General features: G+C 35.7%; 6 protein-coding genes across 6 annotated transcripts; 4 read left to right on the top strand and 2 right to left on the bottom strand.

Moving 5' to 3' along the window:
* Positions 1-141: 141 nt before the first annotated feature.
* Positions 142-1340, top strand: LOC18028351. Its single transcript, XM_006411638.2, has 3 exons — positions 142-723; positions 828-1034; positions 1157-1340. The coding sequence occupies exons 1-3, from the start codon at positions 175-177 to the stop codon at positions 1223-1225; spliced, it is 825 nt and encodes a 274-aa protein (XP_006411701.1). The 5' UTR covers positions 142-174; the 3' UTR covers positions 1226-1340.
* Positions 1341-1459: 119 nt separating this feature from the next.
* Positions 1460-4900, bottom strand: LOC18028350 (protein DETOXIFICATION 47, chloroplastic). The gene is made up of 12 exons (XM_006411637.2): positions 4387-4900; positions 3729-3823; positions 3515-3623; positions 3375-3430; positions 3231-3286; positions 2986-3124; positions 2705-2911; positions 2384-2623; positions 2218-2295; positions 2026-2097; positions 1846-1908; positions 1460-1743 (listed from the first exon to the last, which is right to left on the bottom strand). The coding sequence occupies exons 1-12, from the start codon at positions 4796-4798 to the stop codon at positions 1642-1644; spliced, it is 1629 nt and encodes a 542-aa protein (XP_006411700.1). The 5' UTR covers positions 4799-4900; the 3' UTR covers positions 1460-1641.
* A 1694-nt stretch (positions 4901-6594) lies between these two features.
* Positions 6595-9181, bottom strand: LOC18028349 (SH3 domain-containing protein 2). Its single transcript, XM_006411635.2, has 10 exons — positions 9022-9181; positions 8462-8584; positions 8311-8380; positions 8067-8218; positions 7879-7980; positions 7593-7793; positions 7435-7497; positions 7202-7363; positions 7044-7118; positions 6595-6944 (listed from the first exon to the last, which is right to left on the bottom strand). The coding sequence occupies exons 1-10, from the start codon at positions 9079-9081 to the stop codon at positions 6828-6830; spliced, it is 1125 nt and encodes a 374-aa protein (XP_006411698.1). The 5' UTR covers positions 9082-9181; the 3' UTR covers positions 6595-6827.
* A 1298-nt stretch (positions 9182-10479) lies between these two features.
* On the top strand, positions 10480-12405 carry LOC18028348 (cytochrome P450 84A1). Its single transcript, XM_006411634.2, has 3 exons — positions 10480-10746; positions 11020-11655; positions 11727-12405. The coding sequence occupies exons 1-3, from the start codon at positions 10480-10482 to the stop codon at positions 12351-12353; spliced, it is 1530 nt and encodes a 509-aa protein (XP_006411697.2). The 3' UTR covers positions 12354-12405.
* A 3804-nt stretch (positions 12406-16209) lies between these two features.
* Positions 16210-19793, top strand: LOC18028347 (endoglucanase 24). The gene is made up of 5 exons (XM_006411633.2): positions 16210-16802; positions 17677-17976; positions 18107-18268; positions 18516-18791; positions 19271-19793. The coding sequence occupies exons 1-5, from the start codon at positions 16365-16367 to the stop codon at positions 19601-19603; spliced, it is 1509 nt and encodes a 502-aa protein (XP_006411696.1). The 5' UTR covers positions 16210-16364; the 3' UTR covers positions 19604-19793.
* A 2845-nt stretch (positions 19794-22638) lies between these two features.
* On the top strand, positions 22639-25076 carry LOC18028346 (endoglucanase 23). Its single transcript, XM_006411632.2, has 5 exons — positions 22639-23074; positions 23535-23834; positions 23964-24125; positions 24334-24609; positions 24744-25076. Exons 1-5 carry the CDS (start codon positions 22664-22666, stop codon positions 25074-25076), a joined length of 1482 nt encoding a protein of 493 aa, XP_006411695.1. The 5' UTR covers positions 22639-22663.
* The last annotated feature ends 22 nt before the right edge of the window (positions 25077-25098 follow it).

Genomic DNA, 25098 nt, shown 5'->3' with positions numbered 1-25098 from the left:
TCCACAACGACCCGAAGCAACCAAAGCGAAATCGGAACCGTGAGAATTCCAACTATAATTATAGTTTATGACAAGTTACGGTCTTAATTGTGCAATAATCACATTTCGAGGAGTTTGTTTATAAGAAACCCCTGAATTCTGGAGGGTCACAAAAATTAATTAGAGTAGTGTGCAATGGCGAGAGTAACACCATCGTCTTCTTCGTCGACTAATCTTATCCACAACCTTCTCCGACTTCCCGAACCACCATCTTCGGTCTGTCCCTTCCTCAGACCCTTTTCCGTCTCAGCCTTAATCTCTCAATCCAGCCACCGTAACAAGCCTCGCTTTCAATCATTATCTTCAAAGCTGCTTCCTTTCCCTTCTACTTCACTCGTAGCGAAATCCTTCTCTTCCATCAATGAACCAGACCTCGGAGAAGACGATTACAGCGAAGAAGAAGAAGAAGATGTGGAAAGTGGAATGATTTCTGTGAGAGGAATTGAGGATTCGGAAGCATCTGAGGAGATTTCGGAGATGAGTCAGGAGGAGAAAACAGAAAAGATGAAGAAGAAGGCTCGGGGCTCGGGTTTGAAGTTGTCGATAAAGGAGAAGAAGGACTTGGCTTCATACGCGCATAGTCTGGGTGACAAATTGAAATGCCAACTCGTAGGCAAATCTGGCGTTACTGATTCAGTGGTTTTCTCCTTCCTCGAGACTCTGGAGAAGAACGAGCTCTTAAAGGTTATAAGGCTATCCTCTCTCTCTCGCTCTCTCTCTCTTTGATTGATATATGAGAAAAGATTGAAAGGAGACTTGAGCCTCTGCTGAATTCTTTATCCGTACAGGTGAAGATACGCAAGACATCCCCCGAGGAGCTAGAGGACGCGGTTAGGCATTTGGAGGAAGCGACTGGTTCAGTGGCAGTAGGACAGATCGGGCGGACCGTGATATTGTATCGGCCAAGTCCCACCAAAATGAAAGCAGAGGCCAAGAAGAAGGAAGTGGAGAGAAGAAGACAGAATTTCACAAACGCTAGACCCACTAGACCTTTTGTAAGTTAACCCGAGAGAGAAAAAATATAAAGTCGCTTCTTTTTAGTCCTCTATTCGTTTTCCGGGCCTGTCTCTACGTTGTTTTTAATACTGAAGATCATTCAAACTTTTGGTAAATGCAGAGAAGAGAGTATTCAGAGAGACCTGATGGACGTGGACGCAGAGGTGGAAGTAGAGTCGCAACAGCTTGATTTCTTTTACCGGTTTGTTTTTTATCATCTCATGACTAGTTCTTTGAGTTCAATGCATTTTCATTTTCTTCAAGAATTCTATCGCAAACATAATCACATTGATCTGAAGGCCAAATCCTCCGTTGTCGAGAACCTTTAACCATTTGTGAACTTAGAATAAAGAGAAGAGTTAAACGAAGCGAATAGGGAATTTGAATCCTGGAGAGTTGGTGTTTCTTCAGAGGAAGAAAGTAATTTTGACTTAATATAATTTCTTAATTAGGACTCGGGACTGTGAAAGTGTGAATTCCAAGTTTTTTTTTTCATGGAACTATTATACATATAGGTTTTTTATTTATTATTATGCTTTGAATTTACGTAGAGCCTAGAACCTAGAATATAGTTGGCAAAAACTTGGAAACAAATCATACTGAGACTTAAATTGATTTGATCTTCTCCACCGTATATGGACTCGGCTCATCCGTATTAAGTATGCCTCCAGGTGAAAGAAGCCGCCGTAGATACAGGCCAAACCGACCCTGCAATTTTTTATAATATTTTTTATAGGGAAGATCGTTTTGGAGGAAGATAGAATTTATGATAACATACATTAAAACAAAATTATGTATAAAAATCTTTACCCATTGAAATCCGACGAGAATAAACCAGCACCCGATTAAACCATAGCCGCTTCGTGTCACAAACTGTGTCGTTATCAACAAAAACAGCAACAAGAAAGCATTGGAAGGTTGTTCAAATTTCAAGCTTCTTCAAAGAGTGATAATCTTGATTAGGGTTTATGGAAGGGCTATGTAAAGTACCATTAGTGTGAGACAGCCAAGAACGAAGCTTGAACTCATTACCGAGCTGACGAATTTGAGATCACGTCCGGCCTGACAAACAATAAAAAAAAAGCAAAACTACTTTAATTCATGTTTTAGAAAAAATAAGATTTTAATTAAATTTCTTGCTTCTCAAGAAACCATGTAATAGAATAAGAGCTTATAATTTACCAGCAGTGTACCCTCTAGTGATACTGTCATAGGCAATGCAAACAACGCCATGAAGAAAGGTATAAGCAATCTATGCATCTGGAAATAGATCAAGAATTAGATTTAGACCAATCTAGACTCGAAAACAGAGGCAAAAAAATGTTGATTTGAAAAAACAAAAACAGACCTCGGTTATGATAACCTTATCATGTGTGTAAACACCAGGAAACAGTCCCGGAACCGAAGTTCCGATAACTCCCAAGACCAATCCAAGCGTGGCTCCAATAATCATTAGGGACTTGAGCAACGTTCTAGCCTTGGGAAGGTTACGGTTCGCACCATATAACATCTCGGGCATAAATGACTGAGCCGTTTGAGAGAGTGGCTCACCCCATACATTGCACATCCTGAACGTCTGAGCCATCACCTACAAAAAAAAGTTAACCAGATATATAAATCTATAACATCAACATCGCTTAGGCATAAAGTTCTCTGTTTTGTATTGTACCTGATGAGCGGCCAAAACGTGAGTTCCCATGGAGGTAGCACAGTAAATGATGAAAGAATAGAAAGCAATCTTGGAGAAAATTGAGATAAAGACAGGTGCTGCGAGTGCAGAGATCTTCCATAGTTCTTGCGGTGAAGGGACCGAGAAGGAGTAAGCATTGCAGCCTTCTTTGTTCAGCGAATCCATCATCATAAAAGCTGAAACAACCTATAATCATAGCACACAAACACATTAATCCATTTACACTTTGTAACTTTTGGGTATCATGGTTTTTAAGTTACCTGAGAGGCAGTTGTTGCCCAAGCAGCTCCAGCGATACCTTGTCCAAGAAGCAGACATAGAATTGTATCTCCAAGACCGTTAATAATCGTTGCTGCTGCTAATGCTTTGAGAGGTCCCCATGAGTTCTTCATTCCAAGACTGAGACAGATTCTCACATCAGTAAAGTGAGTCATAACAAGGCGAAAAATCTGACGCGCGAGATCTAATGTTAAAGCTAATTAAGGAGAAGGAAAGTAGAAGAAACCTTGCGCTTTGAGCAACCAATCCAACGAGAATAAACGGCCACGCTAAGCCTCGAATCTGCGAAACAGAGGGAGATCCGGTTAAAGAGAGACATCATTCATCAGAAGAATTTGAAAAACAGAAGATGATCAAAATGAAAAAGAACCTGAACATATGTATTGGCAGCAGGTACAATGTCAACGTTCTTCCCTCTCGTAAAAGCTGCAAAAACCCAAAACAAAAGTCTTAGATACATTTCACCCAACTTAAAATGGAAACATTTTATTGGTAGTGAAAATTGTTTACCAGTAACAGCCCAAGGTCCGAATAATCTTGTGAGCAAAAGCATCATTAGTCCACAAACTAATCCAACGAAGAGTAAGACAGAGATCTGATGTTGTGCTTCTTTCTTGTCCTGCAAGAGAACAATTTCAGATGTTACAGTCATCTGTAGTTTTGGTTACTTGGAAGTTGGAGCATAAGAAAATTAAAAGACAAAATTAGAAGAGTAGAAAAAAACCTGTTTGGCAAGAGAAGTAGCGACCATATTGGATGTAGCCACGGAGAGGAACATGAAGACGTAACTCATGTGATCGCATAGCACTGTCCCCGGTCCTATTAAACCGGTAATTTTCTCAGCCATTGACCCAAAACTCACTTACTATAATTTTCTCAGTGTTGTGAATAATAATATTTTTTTTTCAGATAATGTCAAAATACATTTTCGAACCGATGACTGGTAGGTTAGCCCTGGTCAAAGTAAAGACCGTTTACAAAAACGTAAAAAAAATGTAAAGACCGTTTTCTGTAGAAGATCTATAATATCACGTTTTTAAGTTGGTGAACCGACACAAATCTAATGATTAGTTGCAAGATCATTACTTGATTACAATAAAAATTAAAAAAGAATGGCAGATGGGACATTTTACCAAACTTATTTTTCTATTTTTTTAATTAATATTGATCCGCAACAGTCAACACCACATGGATCTTCCAAATCTAAATAGACAAAACAAACCGAAAGGTATAATTGTCACTGCAATTCAATTGGGGACCAGTCCGGTTCGACTCGGTTTACAACTTATTACTGCTTCTAACCCGAATTTAAATGGTACTGAAATCAGATCTTGAATTTTTATTTTTTTGTTTGAATTAAAAGGGTTTATAGAAAAGCGTACCAAGAGCGGCGAGTTCGACAGAGCTTCCTTGGCCGATCACCACCGTGTCGATGAGACTCATCAACGGTCCACAAATCCACATCCCCATCGCCGGACCTGTGAACTTCACGATCTCTTTCATTTGTTCCCATACGCTCTCTTTCACCAGATCCCCTCTCTTCTTCTCCTCCTCTTCTTCTTCTGCTTCCCCAACAATTCCGACGCACTTCCTCGTAATCCGCTCTACTTTTATTTCCCGACGAGTCACCACCGGATTTCCCTGGAAAACGGGAGTAGCTGTGGTGATCCCACTGAGTTTTCTCTGAGTTAGCACCGAGTCTCCGCCGAGACAACGGATCAGTGTTTGGTTAGATTTAATCGGATTTTGTGGTAAGAAAGGAGACATAGGGAGTCTTTGGGCTCTGATCAGCATTTTTGTTTGTGTTAGTCGTTAATCGGAAAAGTCGCTGAGAGGGAATCGGTAATCGCCGGTTGTGCAGTGTTTTTTTGGCGCCTCGAGATTTGTATTGACAGAATACAACGGAAGTACGTCAAAGATCTATATAGCACTCTGTTTAGCACGTGGTGCTTTTTTTCTTTTTGCTTCTCGAAATTAATTAAATAAATATATGACCCTTCTGAGAAAATTACAGAAGAGAAAGAAACCATGTGTTCCATGATTGATCTATTCAAGTTGGGTGTTATAACTTCATTTCTAGCTGTCAGACGTTAGTTATTTTATTTTATATTATAATGTAATTATATTCAGGATTGTATTGTCTGAAATATATAATTGACTGCTGTCGGGTTAAAAAATATGTAATTGACTGACAAAATAAAAGATATATATATATATATATAATTAAAGCCAATATCAAAGACTTGTATTGTTTAATTGTAAATGTAATTGAGGACTATATAAAGACTTGTATTGTCATGTCAATGGTCTTATACGTTATTTCTTCGAAGATGTCTGTATATTCAAAATTTTGTTAGGTGTTACTTTCTCATTAGTTCATTCAACGAGAAAGAAGAGTGTAAAATAATGCCATGAAATAGAAGAAAGAAGTTTCTTTCGAGCTTGACTAAAATGTGGTGTTGCGCATGAAGAAATCAACTGTTTGATTCAAAATATAATAAGCCAAAAACTAACGTCCAAGGAAACAAAACAAAATAACGCTACTAGTCTTTGTTTGAAAATCATAAGTCAAAGGCGATTATTATCCCAAAAAAGCTTGACTTATTTTATTTCTCATTTTCGAGAGGAATTTACAAAAGAAAAGTTGATGACATTTATTAGTTTCCACGCAACCTCTTGGTAAATTTCTTGGCTATAGATAAAAAGAATAGAAAAGTTAGATAAATGTCGACGCAAGTTCTAAGTCCATTTCTTGGTGATTTTAAAAGGGTAATAATTAGTAGGTTTCTTCAAGACTTAAGACTCAAGAAGATTAAATAAGGTGATTGGTGATTCAATGATTGGTACGCAAAGAGACTTGTTATACATCAACACTTTTTTATTTGAGCATCTGAACACATACAATATTGCTAGATGATATTAGTTTAAAATTATTTTCTTTAAATAAAATTATCCGAAAATAGGTTTTTGATTAATATTTCTCAAAAATTCAAGTTATCAGTGGTAAAATGTTTCCGGAAATAACCAAAGAACGGTCGTTCCAACATGACTCCAAACCAAATATTACTGCCTATCACTCTTTTGCAAGACTACCTATAATTAATCATACATAACCTCACCAATCACCATAGTTGACCAGTTGTCCTGTGATCAAAATTGTTTCTATGGATTTCACAGCCGAACTTGAGTTTAAGCTTAATAATACTAATAATAGTACTACACAACAAACTCATCATCTTCGTCTTGTTTTTGATATTTTTTAATTTTCACATTTTTTTTGAGATTGTTCTTCATCTCTCTCATTTACTAATTTCTTGTTCAAGTTAGTTTTTGCTATAGATAGTTTTTTTTTCTTTTGCTAAGCTGTCGTAACAAACTCATCATCTTCGTCTTGTTTTTGATATTTTTTAATTTTCACAATTTTTTTTTGAGAATTGTTCTTCATCTCTCTCATTTACTAATTTCTTGTTCAAGTTAGTTTTTGCTATAGATAGTTTTTTTTTTCTTTTGCTAAGCTGTCGTCATCTTTAAACCTCTGTTATTTTTTAAATAACCTTGATTGTCGGATACAGTGTTATTACTTTTTTTACTCTTAAAGTACTCCCAAGAAGATTGATTTTCGGGTACAATGTTTACTTATTCGAACACTAATGTGTCTTACTATGCTTTGTAATTCTGATTTCTTAATCTACATACATGATACATACATAAAGACAAAGAAGAGAAATGCAATACACGAAGAGGCTTTTATTTTAGAGACTCAACAAATGGCAGAGTTTTAAACAGACAAAAATAGGGTCCCAAAACCCACCAAGGGAAGCCATTAGAAGACCTCGATGACCTTAGTCGCGAGCACACGGTCCCTTCTCTCGATGTAGTCATAAGGAAACCAACCTGCTTTGCCTTTACATTCTCCTTCTGCCCACCCGCTGCTCGTTACCTGGATCACCAAAAAGACATGTACTTGAGTTGTAAGATTCTCTCGGTTATTTGATGTCCTAAACAGAGAAAGAATGGTGCCTTTGATTTGAATGCTAACCTCTCTGATAACAACATAGTCTCCAACCGATATGCTGAGCTCAAAATCTGAATCAGCTTGATACGAAAACATGACCTGCGCCGAAAGATATAGATCATATATAGGCAAATCAAGAGCTCTTGTGAATCTAACAAGATGGCATTTCTAAGTTCACTAACCTCTCCTAAGAAGTATCCCATGGCGTCGGATGTTCCATCATGCATTTGAGAAGCATTGACTCCAGCATTAGCTTCTTCATATGAAGGAGGAGGAGGCGATACGATGTTCTCTACTTGTGGAGTTTGAGGCGCTTCCTCGATTCTTTGTTGCTCAAATCTCATCTATACAACGAAATTATGTCTCTCAGAGAATAAACAATGTAGAAAAAGGTGTGACCTATGGAGATATATACCTCTCCTTCTAGCCGTTCAATAATCTCAAGGATCCTTTGATGGTAGTTACGCTCCGCTTCAACCTTTTTCATAGAAACGTTTTAAAAAAGAGAGAGTCAATGATTCTGAAGGCGAAACAAAATCCAAGTTTTACCGAACCATTTGTCTACGTTATTACCAAAGTTATTAGCCGCTGAAGAGTTTGGTTTTGCTGTTGATCTTCAACTGCAGCCATGGCAGAGGCTGCTTCCTTACCCAATTTTGTCATATTTGATTTAAGGTCTTCTATTTTTGCATCAGCAGATTCCAGCTTCAATACGAGTTCGGGATTACCGGGATTCTCTCTAACCTTAGCTTGCCGTTTCGATACTTCAATAGTCTATGTAGATTCAAGAAAAACATGCTGGTAAAAAACACAATTTTGGCTTCAGAAGTTTTAAAAAGAAGCGGCCCTGCAAGAGTACCTGAGCTTCAGCTTCTTGTCGCATCCGATCATACCGTTGTGCTAAATGTCGAGCATCCTCCAAAGGAGCTCCCATTACCATTGCCCTTAATGGCTCAGCGACCTAATAACTTCATCACGTAAAACTTAGCTATATTGCTAAAAGAAAATGCAACGATTATGTCAAATTAAAAAAAACGGTTTTGAAACCTGTGTGCCAAGAGCCTTCAAGAGATTTCCGCGCTCTTTCTCCATTTGAGCCCGAGCACTTGCAAAACTTAGTGACGCTCTTGTTAGTGTATTACCACTTGTACATGTATTCTCCGAACCAAATTTCCTGCTGTCATCACACAACTTTGTCCCTAATCGCAACATAATTAATCACTAAACGACTTTATGAGCCTTAGAACAGAAAGTGGGATACACAAATGTGAGGCTGCATAAACAAAGTCACCTATTTCGACTTGTTTGGATCCTGTAACGATATATCCTTCAACACCACGAACAATGTCCCGTTGAAAATGCTGAGAGAAGAAGGAAGCAGATTTCAGGGTTTCAATGAAACAGAAGCAAAAGAATTTTTCAAGCTGGCAGATTTCGAAAACCTTAGCAGAACGGGTTGAGATGTAAAGCTTCTCCAGCTTCTGATGCCTATGTAACTCTTCCTCATCGGTTATTACAGTATCTGAACCTCCATAACCTCCTCCCCCAAATTGTCTCAGGACAGCCTCCAAAATTTGCATCAAAACAGAGGAACATCAACACACTTTGCAGCGATTTATGTTTAATACAAGAACTTTCAAAACTAGAGTAAGTAATCATTTCTTTAATTAAAGACAGGACATATGGGCTTACATAATAGCACAAAAAATGAAACTTTTCCCATGGAAACATGTTGAAATTAAATCAAATGGAGCAATTTCAAGAAGATAATAGTAAAAATTAGACAATTTTGGAGATCAAATATTGAAAATGTAACCCACACTTGACACAATCGATTTAAGACTTAGAAGTAACCATCTCCCCAGATCAAGAACAGGTTCAATACCAAAAAAAACGAAAAAGCACAAAAAGACCCTCGATTTAACATAACTAAGAACGCGATTAGATTCTGAAATTGAAAATCTTGAGATTTTATTTAGGGTTTATTCTCAATAACGGGAACCTGTTGTTGTCTCGCCACTTGTTCTCTGAGCTTAGTAGCTTGTTTTCTGATTGCTTCCATTTATAAACGCTCTCTATTCGTCTTCCTCTAATCGCTGCCTCTGTAATTCTATCTGTCCCTCTCTCTGCTTCAGATAGGAAAGACAATTAACGAAAGTCGAAAGGTGAGAGAGAGTGTTTGAAATCAAATCTACCGTTTGGTATTGTGTCAGAACATTAAACTTTAAATTTACTTTTTGAAGTCTCGCTTTTGGGCTTACAACAAGCATAACCCCAATACTTTTAAAATCATTTGCATGTACCCTAGACTCTCCATCCATTCCATGGCAATCTCTTAATTCTTAATTCTTATATTAGAGTTATGGATTTATATATGATTAATTTCCCTATACAAAACGATTGTCTGCTTCATATTTCTATATATTTATTTATTGTATTCGAACTTAAAAACTGTACTATCATCTGTCTGTTATGCTACATCTTCTGCTAAAGAGAGAGGAGATATCATATGTTTGGATATCATATGCATTCAAAAAGCTTATGGTCCCACGATATTTCCAGGGGATAGTGCTTGTTCTAATAAAATTCCCTAATAAATCACAAATTAGTTTGTGTAAGCGTTTTTTTTTAGTCCGCCATGTAAATCTTGCGAAAGCTACGTAGGTGGTGCTGTGGTGTTACCAAGCTAACCACGTTCTTTTATCGTTAGACTCTTTCCAAATAATCTTTTTCTCAGTGCTAAAGAAAATGTTAGTTTTCGAAGATTTTGTTTTCCTAATACGTCTCACACCCAAACTTGTGTATACAAATATCTAACTTATGTTTGCACTTTCTCTTTACATTTTTCAAAAGATAAAAATTAAAAAATAATAAGCCGCCCGGCCCCACTGATCTCTTATAATCAAATTAGCAAATGTTCGTATTTTATGACTAAAAACATCTACATTTTTAGTTCTAAACTAAATATAAATTAACAAATACTTTAAATTTGTATATTTTTCATTCAAAAAAAGTTGTATATTTCCCCAAGGGCTAAAATTTATTGCCTTATATTGAAAATCTTGAAGTTGTTTTCATTAATAAATTTCGAGTTCAAAATACATATTGTTATCCTTCTTGCCTTATTGACATTTGACTGTCGCAGAAAGATAAGAGAAGGTTGAGTAACATTGTTTTTTATAGAGTTTTAAATTCTCAAACAGAGTTTATCTTTAAACGCCCAAAAAGGGAACAAATCTTTCGTTTATAGTTACTATTTACCATATAGATCCATATGTACTAATAATTCAAATACAGAATATACAGAATGAATAAATAAATATTAATACAACTCAAATTTTTTTATTATTCCTATTTTCTATATATTCACAGCCAGATTCATGTGTATTACAAAAACCTCTTCACCATCTTATCACTCTCTGTATTACAAAAATATAAAAAAAACCAAAAAACCAAAAAGATGGATTGTTTGCTTTGCTCACCAATTTTCTATATTTTTCTTGTTTTTCTTTGGTATTTAGTTAGAAAATTGTTAAACCAAAATCTTCCATTTCCTCCTGGTCCAAAAGGATATCCAGTAATTGGCAACATGAAACTAAAGAATAAATTGAATCATCGTGGTTTGGCCGAGTTAGCTAAACAATATGGTGGTCTCTTACACCTTCAAATGGGAAAAATTCATATTGTAGCCGCTTCGACATCTGATATGGCCCGACAAATTCTTCAAGTAAGTGATATAATTTGAATTTTAAAATTATTTCAGTGTTCATAAATATTTGTTTTAAGTACATTTTTTCATTTCTTGATGATATTTATATCCCCATGCTATCACAATTTTACGTAGAGTACCTCCATCATAAAGGGTAAATTTTAAGATCTAAACTGATAGAGTCAAAGCTTAAATTCCATTTCAAAAATATTTTAATCTATTTGGAAGGAACTGTAGATTTCAATTTTGAAAAATAGGATGGATTCAGTTAAAAGTATTTGGTTGTGTTAGGTTCAAGATGTTGTTTTCGCAAACCGGCCGGCTAACGTCGCAATTTCATATCTTACTTACAACCGAGCGGATATGGCCTTTGCGAATTACGGTCCACTTTGGCGTCAAATGAGGAAGATTTGTGTCATGAAACTCTTCAGCAGAAAACGGGCCGAATCATGGGCCTCGGTTCGAGAAGAAATCGATTCGATGGTTCAAACTCTGACCAAACAGAGCGGTTTACCGGTTAACGTTGGCGAGCTGGTATTTGCTCTGACTCGGAACATAACGTACCGCGCCGCGTTTGGGTCGTTCGCTCGCGACGGTCAAGACGAATTCATCAAAATACTACAAGAGTTCTCGAAACTATTTGGAGCCTTTGATATCACAGAGTTTTTACCGTGGATGAGATGGTTTAGTAACCGCGGTTTCAACGAGCGGTTAGAAAACGCCAGGAAATCATTAGATGGGTTCATAGACAAAATCATTGATGCACATATCGAAAAGAAGAATTCGAGAAAACAAGATTATGATGGCTCGGAAGATGACATGGTCGATGAATTAATGGCGTTTTATAGCGATGAGAATGGCGGACAATCTAATGACTCACAGTCTTTACTAAGACTCACAAGAGATAACATCAAAGCCCTTGTCATGGTAAATTAATCAAGTTGATTATTCTTATAATTAATGTCACAGATAAACTAAGTAAGTTGAATTTTATTCAGGATGTGATGTTTGGTGGGACCGAAACGGTGGCGTCTGCGATTGAATGGGCAATGACGGAGCTTATGAAGAACCCTCACGAGCTCAGAAAATCGCAGCAAGAACTCGCCGACGTCATCGGTTTGGATCGTCAATTTCACGAATCCGATCTCGAGAATCTTCCTTACTTCAGATGCGCCATGAAAGAGACCTTGAGGCTACACCCGCCGATTCCGCTTCTCCTCCACGAGGCGGCGGCGGATTCCGTCGTCTCCGGCTACTCAACTCCCCGTGATTCTCGGGTCATGATCAATGTGTACGCAATTGGGCGAGACGCTTCGGTTTGGACTGAACCGGATGAATTTAGACCGGGTCGGTTTATGGATAGCAAGGCTCCGGATTTCAAAGGTAGTGATTTCGAGTTTCTTCCGTTTGGGTCGGGTCGAAGGTCGTGCCCGGGTATGCAACTAGGGCTCTATGCCATGGAGCTCGCCGTCGCGCACATGCTTCATTCTTTTCATTGGAAGTTGCCGGAAGGAGTTAGCTCCGGTGATCTGGATATGTCTGACATGTTCGGTCTCACGGCGCCTAGAGCCACCAGGCTCATCGCCGTTCCGAGCTACCGGCTAAAATGTCCGATGGTTATTTGAATTAAACGTTGTTTATTCGAAAATCCCAAACGAAAGACAATGTATCGTTTTCTTCAAGGCACGATCAAGTGTTCACTGCTTATTAGTTTTTTTTTTCGCCAATAAAAAAGGGAATAATTCATCCATTTTGGTTCGAATTTGAGAACGGAACATCGTCCAATTTATAAAAGATGAACGCACTCTTTTACGCTAAAACACTTACAACTAAATCTCGATTGCAAGTAAGAATACACAAAACATAAAAAGTTAATCGAAATCAACCAGATTTCATTCTTAAAACTCAATATCGCCGAGATAATTATCAGTACCTCCGTTACGGGGACGAGAACAAGTTTCCGACGAGTAAGCTGCAAGCAAAATCTGGCGTGCGACCGAAAAAAACAAATATGACGTCAGCAATTAGTATGTTAGCAAATGGGCTTTGATGACCCGTTAACAAACTAATTAAGCTGACATTGACCCAATATGATTTTTTTCTACTTACCACCCTATGAATTAGTTTTAGGTCATATGATTTTCGACCAAGTTAATGTTTTTTTTTGCTGACATTCTAAGATAATATTAGATATTGTGTAATAAAATAATGGCTACGGGGACTGTAAGCGTAAGATAAAATATCAGAGGAACAGAGAAAAAATAAGCTATATTTAGTTATTAACTTATTAAGGCAAAAGTAATAGATTCTCTTGCTTGTGAAAATGGAAAAAGTCCCATTTAAAATTCATTTCGTTTTTTTTTTCTATAAATTTACGATTTTCAGATTACTCATTGGATTATAAGTTAAACCAATTCAACAGGTTTTTATTATTCATCCAATGACTACCAAGTTCATCGCTACTCGCTAGTCATAATAAGTTAATAACTTTCACTAATCCGTTAAATCATATGGAATTCTTCTCTAGATATTGAATCAATAATTTTTTTCTTTGGAATCTTAATTGCCTTCATATGATTTTGGATCAAGTTGATGTTTCTGCCATTATAAAATAATAATAAATGTGATGTAATTAAAATAATATATAACTGAGCGGAAAAAAATCATGTAAGCGTAAAGAAAAGGTTTTCAGAGGAAAAGAGAGAGAGATAAAAAAAGGCAAAAATAGCAGATTATATTTAATAAAAAAACAGATTACATTGCTAGCGAAATTAGCGAAGTCCCCCAAAAATATTCATAAGGTTTTTCCTAGCAATATTATTTCCATTTAAGAAATGTTTCATATGATTGGCTAAAAAAATTGTTTCATATAAAAATTAAAAAGAGTTCTTAGTTTGTGGAAGAGGAACTAGAGAAGTAGAAAAAAAAAACTAAAACCGATGGGAAACCGCAAAAAAAGATTAAGCAATAAAAAGAGACGCCTAAAATGTAACTAATTACGGTTGAGTTCGTTATGCAGACAGCATTTGCTGTTTTCTGATATGGTCCAAACTCTACCATTACAAGAAAACATCTTGTATTCTTACAAATTCCTACAAGAATTTTGACAAAATATTTGGTAGGAAATTTTTATGACCAATTCTATGCAATTTTGACGAAAAGTATAAGTGATGAAAAATTGGTAGGAAATTTCCTATCAAATATTTTGTCAAAATTTCAAAGGATATTTCCTACCAATAATCTATCACGCGGTCAAAATTTGAAAGGAAAGTGGTAGGGCCAATGGCTGGTAAATATTTCGTAGGAAATTTTCTACCAATTTTTGACAAAAAATTATGTGTAAGAATATCGTAGGAATTTGATAGGAAAATTTCAAGATTTGTCCCACATCGATAATCTGAGATAATTTACATGAGGAAGCTGCTCTATAAATAAGAGCTTCATCTTCCTTTTAATTACTTTGTTTTTTTCTTCTATATATAATATCTTTATATATAGTATCTTTATATATAGTAATAATTGAATTAATAATTAATTCATCGTTTAGTTTAAATTTAATTTAATTTTTAATTTAAAAAAATAATTTTTTTTTTACAAAATCTGGCAAATGGTAGGAAAATGGTAGGAATATTTGAAATTAGAAAGAATGAAACTCAAGGAAGATGAAAGTAATTTGGTAGGTACTTTCCTACGAATATCCTACCGCGAAAATTTTCCTACCAAAATTTTCGTAAGAAATTTCCTACGATTTTTCTATCTTTTAAAATTTCCGACGGCATAGAACCTACAAAAATATTTGGTAGGAAATTGGTAGGAAAAGCCGGTTTCCTACGATTTTCTGATAAAATATATGGTAGAAATATGTGATGTTTTCTTGTAGTGTACAATACGTACAAACATAAAATAGTAACATCATGGGATTGGGCCATATGTACTGTAAAGTTGTAATGCCTAAGCATGAAAAATGTTGTCATAGTTTAATTCTGCTCTCTCAATTAAATTTTATTAACAAAGATTGGGTGGGAATCGATCCACAATATGTCGGGAGACCACCTAATTGATATATCTATTCATAGGGTTAAATATCTCTAAAAATTAATTATTCAGACAGTCAAACCATAGGTTTAGTCCCTAGCTTTGTTCATTTTAGCTGAAAATGTGAATGCAAACTGCATGGAATAGCAAATTTAAAATGTGAGTGCAGACGTAAACGTGCGCATTTGAAATAAACGAACTCCAAGTGGAGTGAGTCAGTGAGTATTTATGTTCTAAAAGTACAAGGAGTCGGTTGACTTTGCAAGGAGGCTAAGTATATGTATATTTATATGGATCTTGCTCTTTTAGAAATGAAGATGATTATTCTGTTTCTTATCAGATCTAATTTCACTGTGTTCTATATATATTGTATAGAGTATAAAAATAGGGGCAATTGTTTGCGCTGACTTAACAATCTATTTGTATGCTTTTCAATCAATGATCTTAATATCTCAGCTAAAACTGTATGCTATATCTTATATAATGATTTTTACAAAAAAAAAATTTTGATAGAGTGTCTTTCGTGGACGGTAACGGCTAATCATTTAAGACGAGGCACTATTAACACACAATCGGTTGGGAAAAAAAATGTGAAGGGTAATGGTTTCTAATAAATAACTCATTTTTTATAAAGAAAAAAAAAACTCATAGAAAAATTAGTTAACAAAAAACTCAGAAAAATTGTGATTTTTGTAAACCTGCATCCACTTCTTTAGCAACTTAACGCTTATGCGCAAAGCCAGAATCATGTTACAGTATCGAGCGGGTCCCCCATTGTCACGAGATTCTAAATTTTTGTTGTTGCTTATCGGTTTATTATATTGAGAGATTAATGTTTTGTTATCATGTTGATTCTGTCGTTTATACTTTCGTAATCCCCTTGTTCATTATAAAATGTAATGAAATGTTCATTGCATCCATAAAGGGGATGATAAAAGAAACAAAATAAAAAAGTATATTCGATTTTGGATTATCTTTAGTTTTAACAAAAACCAAAACACCGTGGGCTTGCTCGCTCCAATTTCGTTTGTTGCTAGTGCTAGCACACGCACAATCCCACGCACAATCAACAATATTCTTATAAATTAGAGGGGAAAAGGTGGATTTTAAAAATTTTAATGGAAGAAATTCTTTAAGCATCCGTATTTTTATTTCAAACCTCTCAATTAAATTTAATTAATAATAAAAAATCTCAAGTATCGATTGATTCATTTAAATACAAAACTGCATAAAAACATAGATACACAGTTTATTTTCCAGAAAATAATAATAAATGAATCAGATTACTATTAAGAAAATAAAGAGAACATACTGTACATCGCATTACAGAAACTACTAGCACTAAATAAAAGTTCTATCAAGGAAAAAAGGTACTAAATAATCACATATTTACGCCTTGATTCTGGTGTATTAATTAAAAGAATACCAAATATTTGCTCCCAACTTTGTTACTATAAAAAGACATCTCGTGACACACTCGTAGTTGCACGAGTCACAGACAGTGGCATCTCCCTCACCACCACCACCTCCATATTGTACTTGTATAACAAAAATTCCCATAACCACTGACTTTTATTTTTCCTCCGACGAGTCGAGTTACCATGAAATTACATTACTACCCTCGCCTCCCTCTCTCACTTCTCATCTTCCTCTTCCTCGTCTTCTTAATTAGTGTGGCAATGTCGACGTCGAGCCAGCACGATTACTCCGACGCACTCTCCAAATCGATCCTATTCTTCGAAGGCCAACGCTCCGGTTACCTCCCGAACGACCAGCGTATGACGTGGCGACGGAATTCCGGTCTGAGCGACGGTTGGACACACAACACCGATTTAACAGGCGGTTACTACGACGCCGGAGACAACGTCAAATTCAATTTCCCGATGGCTTTCACCACAACGATGCTCGCCTGGAGCGTAATTGAATTCGGCGAAATCATGCCTTCGCCGGATCTCCGTAACTCGCTCGTCGCTCTCCGGTGGAGCTCTAATTATCTTCTCAAATCCGTCTCGCAGCTACCTAACCGCATCTTCGTCCAGGTACCTTACTGCTTTTGCCGGTGACGGTGAGTGGCATTTTATCAGTGAATACGCAGTACGGGAAGGGGTAGTTTGGGGAGTTGAATTGAATAGCTACGATTTAGGAAACTGATTCGTTTTCGTTGCCAACAAATGAAACTAACCCGTGAGTGGCTGTTTTTTTTTTTAATTTTTTTTTGGACTCTCAAGAGTCTCTCTGCATTTACCTTTTTTGTCGTTGCGTCACACTTTTTCTGGCCCTCTCCTTACTTCTTCTCCCTTTTCCCTTTTTTTTTTTTGAATTCTTTCTCAATAGATAAATATCACAATTATAAAACAAATATACTAACTTAGCTATTTACGGAAAAAGCGAGTTATTTGTTGTTTTCTTTGAACATATTGACACACTCCGGTTAATAACACACGCATAAACACAAGTAACATACTTAGTATTCAACTAAGAGAAAAATCAAAAAAAGTTATTGCTATGAACGTATATAATATTCGATGACCAGAATTTTTGTTGCGGGATTTTCCAATTATTTCTTTTTTTGGAACCAACAGCAATAAATATTTGTTGACTATAATTGAAACCTCTAGATAATTAGAAGGTCGTTACATCATATAATTTAAATGACGTATAATATGATCATTTAATAATACGATTTGAGAGATGCGATGATAGAGACTTCTCTCTCAGAATCCTTCAATTCTCTTTGTTCCAATATTAGAGAAATCAGATACTAATATATGATGTTGATGTTGATTGGTATATTTCTTTTCTTTTTTTTTGGGTATATTTCTTATATTCATCAATGATCGTTTTATTTAGAAGGTTTGAATAAATATATGCAAACTAACTAAAGTTGGAAAAAAATAAACGAACTTGTGATAGGTAGGTGATCCAGTTGCAGATCATAATTGCTGGGAACGGCCAGAAGATATGGATACACCACGTACTGCTTATGCCGTAAATGCCCCAAATCCAGCTTCCGAAGTGGCCGGAGAAATCACGGCGGCCCTCTCAGCCGCTTCGATTGCTTTCCGATCATCGGATCCAGGCTACTCTCAGACGTTGCTCCAAAACGCTGTAAAAGCGTTTCAGTTCGCTGATATGTACCGTGGTGCCTATAGCAGCAACGATGATATCAAAAACGATGTTTGTCCTTTTTACTGCGATTTCAACGGATTTCAGGTAAATAAATTTAACATTTGGGATTACTAGAAAAAAAGTTAGTGGTATAGATGAAAATTATATTTTTCTCTAGATGTTTTTTTAATATATAAAAATGTAATTTTGGATTGTTTTGTTGATGGATGGGTAGGATGAGTTATTGTGGGGAGCAGCTTGGCTAAGAAAAGCGACTGGGGATGAAAGTTACCTTAACTACATTGAGAGTAACCGTGAACCGTTTGGTGCTAGCGAGAACGTCGACGAATTTGGTTGGGACAACAAAGTTGGTGGACTTAATGTTCTCGTTTCAAAGGTTAGGCCCAAATTTTATAGTAACCGATGATTAGAGCTACGTGATCAAATCGAAATCTTAACTTGAACGAATTACTCTAGTCAAACCAAAGTAAAAATAGAAACACGAGCCTTGCACGTGCATGTAAAGGTGATGTTCTTTTCTTTCCGTGTACGTGAACCCAAAATGACCCGGTTAAGACACAAAGCCGGTATTGTAAAGAACCAATTAATGAATTAGAAGGTTTAATATTTAATTTCCGGTACAGGAAGTTATAGGAGGGAATATGTACAATCTAGAGGCGTACAAGGCGTCGGCGGAGAGCTTCATGTGTAGTTTGGTGCCGGAGTCACCGGGACAGCACGTTGAGTACACTCCCGGCGGTCTTCTCTACAAGCCCGGCGGTAGCCAGCTCCAGCACGCGACCACCATATCTTTCCTTCTCCTTGTCTACGCTCAGTATCTTTCTAGAAGCTCTCTCTCCCTCAATTGCGGTAGCCTCGCCGTCCCTCCTGATCATCTTCGCCGCCTCGCCAAGAAACAGGTTAGCTGAAAATTCACAGATTATATATATAATATAGACGGTCTGAGTTGGTAATTTGGTTGTTCTGGCATCTCTGTTGCTGAGTCACTTGAACCGGACTTTACACCATGAGTGAAAGCAAAGCAATACACATGATTCATTCAAATTTAATTATCATGGTTGCTAGATATCCAAATTCAACTGGCAATTATTTTCATTTTAAGAGTACACCATTCTATATATTTATCAGTTTTTCATTCTTATTTGTACTATATCAGGATGTTTTTTTAATTTTGTCATCTGATGGATTATATTGATATTTGAGGACCAGCTAAGCTTACTATCACGATATTATTACATATGTAGGAATGTATTTTTAATTAACTGATTTTACTTATTTGGTGAATTACCATTTCTTATAAAAAAAAACAACATTTACGGAGCTGTAGTATTGTATATTTTATTCGTTAATTTTTTTTAATTTTTGGAAAAAAATGAAGGTGGACTATATATTGGGGGAGAATCCGATGGGATTATCATACATGGTCGGTTATGGGGAGAGGTATCCAAGGAGGATCCATCACCGTGGCTCATCACTGCCGTCGATCGTGGATCATCCAGGAGCCATCGGGTGCAAAGACGGGACGGTTTATTTCAACTCGACCGAACCGAACCCGAACGTTTTGATTGGAGCGGTGGTGGGTGGGCCCGGAGAGGACGATAAGTATGATGATGACCGGTCCGATTTCCGCAAGTCCGAGCCAACTACTTACATCAATGCTCCCTTCGTTGGTGTATTGGCTTACTTTGCAGCCAATCCTGGTTTTAGCTGACGTCATCGGAAATCAAATTCCTTGAGCATGGGAGTACACCTTTTTTATACGTCTCTCATCTTGCCGAAGCGAATCAAAGAAAGAATAAGCTTTTTATATATAGCTACGATATCTTTTTTACCTTAAAGAAATTTTATATCTGAATATCTCATTCGGATTACTTTACTTGGTTATCATTTTGTTTTTTTTTTAATCAGATGTAATGGATATAACAACACATATAACACATATACATATAGTGGTTGCTATGAATTGCAAAGTTATTTGTTAACCGATCGAGAGATTTCAGAGCTAAATTAATTTTGACAATTTTTTACGATATAAGAAGTTTCTGATGACAAAGAAGAACGTAGATCAAATAGAAATCGATTATGGCGTGGACTCTGGATCAACATGATTATCATATACTCCCTCCGTTTTTTATTAGTTGTCGTTTTAAAATTCTTTGTTTTAAATTAGTTGTCGTTTTCAGTTTTTAATGCAATATTTATTAGTTTTTAATTTTTTATAATTATTTTTATTATGCAATTTGTTTTATTATTAGTTGAATTGTATTTAAATAGATAATTAATGATGTTTTATATTGAAAAGCTAATACAATTAATATTTTTTTTAATCTGTGTACATAACAACTAAATAAATCCGAAGGGAATATTATTGTTTTGAAATTATCCTTGCATTCAATATTTCTCCAAAGAGAATAAGATACTTTCAGTTTTCATCAATCATTATTTCAATTTTAGTTTTCGTTGTATCTCGAAATTTTATACGTACGTGAGCATGTTGACACCCAAAAGAAAACTACAAAACTTAACTTGAGCATTAATATCAATTTTGGTTTTGGTTTGTTGTGTGTCCGTACTATTTTTGTAATGATTACAATCATTCCCAGAATAGCTCTATGGACTATAATTGTCTACAATAATACAACTATAGTCAACAATTTATACTTGGGTATCAGCAGGAAAATAAATAAACAATCGAAATCCCGCAACTAAAACCAATAATAGCGGTTGGTCAGAGATACTAATAAATGTAATGTACATTTAATACTAATTGAAATACTATTGGTAATAGAAAATGCTTCAGTTTGGATATGCTTGAAATGAAATATTTTTAAAAGAACATATAAGAGCATGATTATCGTAGAGACAGAATTGGGTTTCTAAAGCTATATTTATTTAATATTTTGGGTTTAAAAACTGTGAGTAGAAATCTTTTGTTTTGGGTTGATTATTACATGAAATCCGAGAAACGTGGTTACGAGAGACGAAATTTAGAAACGGACAAAAAAGTTAGAACACAGAAAAATGAAATTTTCAGTCCATCTTTTTTCAGTCCACTCAACAATTTACATGTGGCTCCGAGAAACGTTTCTTACTGTCCCCAAATTAGAGACGTTTTTTTAACTTTTCAGCTTCAAACGAAATTAAATAATATTATCTGGGTATAAGAGACGGTCCAACAGACCTGGATAATCATGGTCTAACGCGACCAAATTAGTCAAAACGAAAGATGATGTGATAGAAGCGAGAAAATACTGTATCTGCTTTCTAGAATAAAAGTATAATAAAGTATAATCATACACCAAAGTTTAACGGAACAAGGTAAACATTGTGTAAAGAAATAAAAGAGCATGGTCTTATACTCATGAAACAGAACAAGATATCTAATTTTTGTTTGTTTGTTTGTTTTATAAGCTTGTTGAAACGTGGTAAAAACTATCCGCTAAGCAAATATTCATGTGCTGTCAAAAACAAAACAAAAATGTAGTACGATTTGATTAAAATATAAGACGTCTCTCTTTCAGGATTTCGAATCATTGCATAAAAGCTAAATTCAAGAAAGAACTCGTCGTAAAGAGAAGCGTATCAGAAAAAAATAATCGATCAAAGTTTTTTTCTTAGATGATACACATCGTTTTCTCTAACAAGCTCATTACCTTTTGCTTACCAAAAGCGTTTTTATAAAATTTCAAAAGATTTGAGTCTTACAACTGAAAATTTTAGTACTTGGAGGTTTTATGAATATCCCTAAAAACCGAAGACAACTGATATAATCTGATTCCTTTTCATATATAATTCGATCATTGGTTATGAAATATAATTTTAGCAAAGTTACCATAAATAGAAACACGTAAAATATTAACAGAAATAGATATTATTTTTGGTACTGTTTTTCTAATTAAAATCGGGTTCTAGTCATAATAAGTCCATTTATGCTTTACTAAGATCCAGTATGATTTATTGGTTTCAGCTGACGTCTGTTTTGGCAGAAAAAGAAATGACAAATACTTTGTTTTAAAAAAAAATCATATCTGTACAGAGTTAAATGTTAACTATTTTCTGGAAATTAATTTTAACAAAATCTCTGCAAAATATATTGTAATATAGACGGGTTTCTTTTGTTGCTAACATTTGGATAAAATATAGTTCTTCCAAAAAGATGTTGCACCTCATCCAATTCAACAAATTAAATATTCAGATTTCATTCCTCTACAGCTCTACCTTTTTACCCTCACATATTTCTTATGCCTATATATTAATTGTTTTTAAAATCTAATTAAATGATGAGTGATTTACCTTAAAATAATTTTTTCGCATCGCACCTTCTTCCAGAATATGGAGGGTTTATAGACATAGAGTCAGAAAAAAACAGATGCAGAACAGAAATTGCTTTCACAACAAGTGGCACAAATCTAAAAGAAATATATAATAATAATTAAAATGAAATTAAGACTCTAATAAAAATGAATAAATTCATAGATATTTTATCTAAATTTATATTGTAAGAAAAATTTATGATAATAATTTAGACTATTTCTCGTAAACAATAGAGAACTCGAGGCATAACTAGAAGAATATGTTGAATATTTTTTAATACATGCATGGATCCTTACCAAACCAATACGTATTGGTAACTTATCAAACTAACCAAAGACCTATACATAAACGATAAGTTATAGCTCTATAAATATGAACCCTAAACCCTCAAAACTAAATGCCAAAACAAAAAAAATCCCACCAAGACCTTATAATTTTTTTATATATATAAACAAGAATGAAACCATCGATTTTCATCTTAACCGTTTTAATACTTCTCCTTCTCCTATTACCAACGGCGATCCCTCACGACTACTCCGATGCTCTGAGGAAGTCAGTCCTCTTCTTCGAAGGTCAACGCTCCGGTCGTCTTCCCAAACAACAAAGGATGACGTGGCGTGGTAACTCTGCACTCAACGACGGAAAAAACCTAAAAACCGACCTCGTTGGTGGTTACTACGACGCCGGAGACAACGTTAAGTTTCATTATCCGATGGCTTTCACGGCCACGATGCTTGCTTGGAGCGCTATCGACTTCGGTGGTTACATGTCTCAGAAAGATTTAAGACAAAATCTCGTAGCTCTCAAGTGGGCCACCAATTATCTCCTTAAGACCGTCTCACAACTCCCTAATCGCATTTTTGTCCAAGTACGTATAAACAAACCCCGTAATGCGTCGTCGTTTTATTTACTGTAATCAGGAATTTGATTTTCACCATCTATATATATATATATATATATATATGGACATACCAGTTATAGTATACTATATTTTATATTTATATTTCATGTATCATGTGTATTCACCAGTACATAGTGCTATCAAGATTTTGGTTTTCACCATTTTTGCCGTGCGTTATCATCAGTTTAATAATTTTACATTGAAAAAACAAAATTAGTCGGGAAACGGGGAATATATATTTTTCTTTTTTTGTTTAATCTGTCATCTGTGGTGTGTATAATTACATACGCCAGAATAAAATTTCATAACATCATTGAGAAGAAGTAATTTTATATCATCATTGTCCACGTATTTCAATGAATATATATATATATATATATATATGACGTACACACTAACAATATAGGATTAATATGGCATGGTATAGGTAGGTGAAGCACAAGCCGACCATGATTGTTGGGAAAGGCCGGAAGATATGGACACGCCACGAACCGCTTTCGCCTTAGACGCACCAAATCCAGCCTCCGATTTAGCGGGTGAAATCGCTGCAGCTTTGGCAGCTGCTTCAATCGCATTCAAACAGTCAAATCCTAAATATTCTAAAATATTGCTCGACAAAGCCGTAAAAACGTTTCAGTACGCAGATTTACATCGAGGTTCTTATACCAATAACCCCAAAGTGAACCAAGCCGTTTGCCCTTTCTACTGCAGTATTAATGGATATAAGGTATATATATCTACCTTCATTTCTGCAAATTGTACAATAAATTTTTTAATAGGTCTACTATATATCGGTTTTTAATTTAATATAAATCGTATAAGGTTGACAAAAAAAAAATCGCATTATTTCATGTAGGATGAGTTGCTGTGGGGAGCTGCGTGGCTGAGAAGAGCGACCGGTAAAGATTTTTACCTAAAGTACTTGGTGGAAAATCGTCAAGCTTTCGGTGCAGATTTCAATTTCTACGAGTTTGGATGGGATAACAAAGTTGGGGGTGTCAATGTTCTCGTTGCCAAGGTTAGATCCAATTCTCTGTATGATATCCAAAACCACAAAATAAAACCAGTCATATAAAACACACATATATATATATATATATATATATATACTATTAATGCTTGCAATTAAAGTGTATATTTCTCCACTAATTTCGTTTTACCTCCGGTTCAAAATAAACATATATATAAATTTTAAAAACTAACGTTACATCATTGTGGTTGTACAGGAAATATTTCAGAAGAATGTGACTGCGTTGACCGCATATAAAGAAACCGCAGAGAAAATGATATGTGCATTTTTTCCGCAAACCGCCGGTCCACACATGACCTACACACCCGCCGGTCTGCTTTACAAACCCGGAAGCAGCCAGCTCCAGAACACCGCCGCACTATCCTTCCTCCTCCTTACCTACGCCGATTACCTCTCTAAATCCTCTCAACGTCTCAATTGCGGTAACCTCAAGTTTCAACCAGACTCTCTTCGCCGCATAGCCAAACGACAGGTGTAACAATCTGTAAAAATTGCATGAACAAATTTTTCTTGTTCTCAAACATTATTGTGTTTGTTACCAATCATCGGAACCTATATATAGATTCAATAAAGTTTTAGCATTTATTTGTATATTTCTTTTGGTAGGTGGACTACGTTTTGGGAGATAATCCAATGAAGTTGTCATACATGATAGGGTACGGTGACAAGTACCCGAGACAGATCCACCACCGTGGCGCATCAATACCATCGGTTAAGGCTCATCCAAAAGCATTCGGGTGCGTACAAGGATGGAATATTTTTGCATCACCCAATCCAGACCCCAACATTCTGGTAGGAGCTGTGATTGGCGGGCCTGACGTAGACGATAAATTCATTGGAAAGCGGACAAATGCTAGCCACACGGAGCCCACGACCTACATTAATGCACCTTTTGTTGGTCTCTTTGCCTACTTCAAAAGCAATCCCAACTTCTCCTGATTTCAATTTCTTTTTTTTTTTT

The sequence above is a fragment of the Eutrema salsugineum genome, unplaced genomic scaffold (assembly GCF_000478725.1).
Source record: "Eutrema salsugineum unplaced genomic scaffold, Eutsalg1_0 scaffold_1, whole genome shotgun sequence".
NCBI lineage: Eukaryota > Viridiplantae > Streptophyta > Magnoliopsida > Brassicales > Brassicaceae > Eutrema > Eutrema salsugineum.
Note: the sequence above shows the minus strand (reverse complement) of the source record. Positions and strands in the feature narration are given on the sequence as shown.